Source organism: Chanos chanos, chromosome 5 (assembly GCF_902362185.1).
Source record: "Chanos chanos chromosome 5, fChaCha1.1, whole genome shotgun sequence".
In the NCBI taxonomy this organism is placed as follows: Eukaryota; Metazoa; Chordata; class Actinopteri; order Gonorynchiformes; family Chanidae; genus Chanos; species Chanos chanos.
In genome coordinates this window covers 52,465,423-52,469,400 of record NC_044499.1, presented here as the reverse complement: position 1 = coordinate 52,469,400, position 3,978 = coordinate 52,465,423, and the positions used below count along the sequence as shown (strand labels likewise).

General features: G+C 49.5%; 1 protein-coding gene across 1 annotated transcript in view; it reads right to left on the bottom strand.

Annotated features, from left to right (window-relative positions):
- Positions 1-1,869: 1,869 nt before the first annotated feature.
- The window catches only part of tbx21 (T-box transcription factor 21), a 16,030-nt gene continuing 13,921 nt past the window's right edge, over positions 1,870-3,978 (bottom strand). The window contains exons 4-6 of the mRNA XM_030775488.1: positions 3,862-3,978; positions 3,009-3,070; positions 1,870-2,659 (exon numbers count right to left, since the gene is read on the bottom strand). The exon at positions 3,862-3,978 is cut by the window's right edge and continues 42 nt beyond it. Of these exons, the coding sequence (XP_030631348.1) occupies positions 1,870-2,659; positions 3,009-3,070; positions 3,862-3,978 (969 nt within the window). The remainder of the gene's footprint in view (positions 2,660-3,008; positions 3,071-3,861) is intronic.

Below are 3,978 nucleotides of genomic sequence, written 5' to 3'. Positions count from 1 at the left end.
TCTAAACTGCCTGTATCTCAATGTGGTGACTGTTTTCTTTAGAACAGCCATAAGAGAAGGTGGTGAGCAGTGAACTGGCCACTGTGTGCGTGTGTGTGTTTACATATATATGTATGAGTGTGTGTGTGAGTGTGTATGAGTGTGTGTGTGTGTGTGTGTGTGTGTGTGTGTGTGTGTGTGTGTGTATGAGTGTGTGTGTGAGTGTGTGTGAGTGTGTGTGTGAGTGTGTATGAGTGTGTGTGTGTGTGTGTGTGTGTGTGAGTGTGTGTGTGAGTGTGTATGAGTGTGTGTGTGTGTGTGTGTGTGTGCATGCAGGCATGCATGCAAAACAGTGTCTGCTGGTTTGTGCACGGAAACAAGCCACGGGAGTCACATCCTCATTAGACAGTTTGCGTTAAGAATAACATCTTTTGCATCAAACCTATCCTCTAAATGAGTTTTTCTAGAAAGTTCCTTTTTTGACCCTGCTCACTCGACTACACTACCTGCAGCCTCCGGCACACATCCGTTCATTTCTCGAACGTCACACGCGTTCCATCTGAGTGAGCAGTGACGGAAAACCATATGACACCGCATTCTGGGCCTGTGTGTGTGTTTGATCGTTCTTCACCAGACCCTGAGCCGGAGCCTCTCCCGTCACCCACCGAGCCGTTTTGGGGTATTTATCGCCTCCTGTTGACGGAAGGGTTTGAGGTTGGTGTGGGTTGACGGGGCATGATGGCCGGTCACCGTAAAAGCCCTACCAGGTGTTTGTTTTGTCACCTTGTCTGTCTGTATCAGGCCAGTGTGTCTGTGAGCCACCGTGAGCTGCGCTGCTGTTGTGTTGAGAAGACGGAATGGCGAGACCTGATCTGACGATACAATCACTTCACGAGTGTGGTTCTCTTCCTCTCTCTCTCTCGCTCTCTCACCTTTTTTTCTGTCTCTCTGAGTTTTAAATAACTGCATAGTTCAAATGAGAACACGGAAAAGTAGTGTCACAGTGGCTCTATTTAAACGCGGTGCTCTGCAGAGCGGGGCCCCGGGGCCACGCTCTGTACGTTAGAACAGTCCGAGGGTCCTGATGTTTTTCACGGTGTTGTCTGACTGGCCAGTGTTTTATTATGGCTATTGCTCATGTCCAGATTGGCGAGAGAGAAGGTAGACTGATAAAGAGAGGGGGGGGGGGGGGGATACACAGGGGAGCGTGCTGTGTGACAAGAGAAATGAAAACACAAATAGAGGCATTTTCTAATCACTCTCGACTTCTGACAGCATCAACAAACTCCTCCAGATCTCTCACAAATGACTTTTACAAATGGACTGGAAAACGAAAGACGACATGATTGACCGTGTTTGTATGATTGTAAGTTTTTATGTTTGTGAGTTTGTGCGTTTATGTTTGTGTGTTGGTCATGTTTGTGTGCGTGTGTGTGTGTGTGTGTGATGAGGGCGACTGGACAGCGCCTTCGGGGTGCTGTCAGTTGGTGTGGAGTTTTTTTTTTTAAATCCTTAGCTGTTTAAGTGCTGTCACACAGGTGTGTCTCCAGGCCAAAGTCCAGGTACCGTCACCTCTCCTCTGCTCCTCAGCCCTCAATGTATCTGACATTGACCCTCACGAGTCCTCTACTCAACCTCTCCCCAACACAACTAACACAGGACGGACAAACCACGAGAGACAGAGGGCGATTCAGACAACACACGGAGAACATGCGTCCGAGAATCTTTCCCCCGCAAGCATGATACAACAATGAGGATTCTAGTTCTGGGTTCCGACTGACTGATTGGCAACTGATGAGAACTGATGGTTCTGTGCTGTCCCTCCCCTTGGTCTGCCACAGATCTCCAGCCCCTTAACTCAGGCTGAGTGGGTGGAGGTGGTGGAGGTTCTCAGTGGGTGTAGAAGCCGTAGTAACCAGCGTCGCTGCTGCTGTCCTTCTCCCAGGCCTCTGTGCTCCGGTTGGGTGGAGAATTCTCTGTGCTGGAGGTGTACGGTGATACTCTTCTCTTCTTGCTCTCCCCTCCCTCAAACAAACCCGAATCGGCAGAATCCACCGATTTGACGGAGGGGGCCTCCATCCAGGGGTCCTCCCCCGGTTCCTTGGGTTTGTCTGGAAGCAGCGGCAGACGCAGGGGATCCAGAAGCCCGGGCGGATGGAGTCGGGAGTTTGCGGCTGTGGGGGAGGAAGATGATGAGGAAGACATGGGTCTGTACCAGCTGAGACTAGGCGTGGGTTTACTGGGATGGGGGTGGTTGAGATACTGTGGTGAGGGTCTTCCAGTGGCCCAGGGCCCTGGACTGGCTGCGGACACTCCCCCAGTGCTGAAGGGACTGTCGGGATAGTATCCCAGAGGATGGTGAGCCGACGTCTGGAGGGGGAAAGGCTTGTAGAAGCTGTTGGTGGGGTAGTCACCATCATAAGAGTTGAACTCCAGGCGGTTTGTCGGCACCCCCTGCTGGCTGGGCAGGTACCAGCGACTGTGAGGGCTGGCGGCAGGATCCTTGGGTCCCTGTTGGGCCATGGTAACCGGTTCGCGGCTGTAGAATCGGCTCTGGGACAGGGGACTCACGTAGGGTTCGGACAGGTACGGCTGGTGATGGTAACAGTTGCCAGGCAGCAGCTGCTGTGCTTCAGTTGGGGACGGGGTGAGGCGGTCCGATTCCGGGGGTGCATATAGCCTGCACAGAAGATCAGAGGTCAGATTCAGTTGACAGAACCCTCTAGAGAGGTGTCAACTGCAAAATATCTCACAAGATTCTAGGGAATTTCCTGCGTGAAACCACCGTCTGGTCTGAAGTGTTTTGAGTTGGGTGTTTAAAACTGTGACTCTTTTAAAGGATACTTATGATAGATTGTGATTCTTTTAAAGACTGGCTAAGGTTTCTGTGAAGGTGGATGCATTGTTAAAGAGATTATTAAGGTTTAAATGCTCTCAAACAAGGCATAGAATTTTCAAGGCACGCGATTCTTCGATGAGTTGGGTTTTGTTAGCATTTCAATGATTTATTCATTTTTCGGCTTGCTTACGTGTCATAGTTGTCCCGGAAACCCTTGGCAAAAGGGTTATGGTCTATTTTCAGCTGAGTGATCTATGTGAGAAATGTGGAGAACAAGGTGATGGAGAGGGCAGAGAGAGAGAGGGGGGGAGAGAGAGAAAGAGAGAGAGAGAGTGAGGGAGAGAGGGAGAAAGAGAGGGAGAGAGAGAGGGGGGGGGGAGAGAGAAAGAGAGAGAGAGAGTGAGGGAGAGAGGGAGAAAGAGAGGGAGAGAGAGAGGGAGAGAGAGAGGGAGAGAGTGAGAGAGGGAGAGAGTGAGGGAGAGAGAGAGAGAGAGAGAGAGAGAGAGCGAGAGAGATGTGAAAGCAAAAGAGAGGTAGCAGAAACAGAGAGATCACCATTAGAAATAATTAAATGGGCAAACACTCAACATCTCTCTTCGTCACCTCTGTGTGCACAGAGATTGTCATAAACACCCTCTGCACAGGGACACAAACTGGCTTGACTTCCTCTCAGTCTCCTCAGAGGAATCACATGTGTATACCATGATTACTGATTACTTATTACTGCCGTGTATGACCAAAAGACACCACAGCGCACACAAGCTTCTCTTACAGTCGTTAAGGGTACTTTTGTAAAAGTAAATGGACCTCAACACACAAACTTACAAGTCTGAGAGAGACCATGGCTGTAGCATAAAACACACAGAAAAAGCTCCGTAATTAAAAGCATCAGCTGAATGTCATCCTGAATCTCACATTCATGCAACATCTACAGTTACGTTTATCATAACTGACAAGATTCTCAAAATTTGACAGATTCTCAGATTTGCAGTTATGCGTGTTTTTGTGTTTCTGTCACTTAAACATGAGAAAGAGGGACTCACATCTGCGTTCTGATAGGCCGTTACAGCGATGAACTGGGTCTCAGGGAAAACAAAGACCTGGGCTTTGGCGGTGAGGAAGGGATCATCAGTTCCATCTTCCTTCACCTCCACTATATG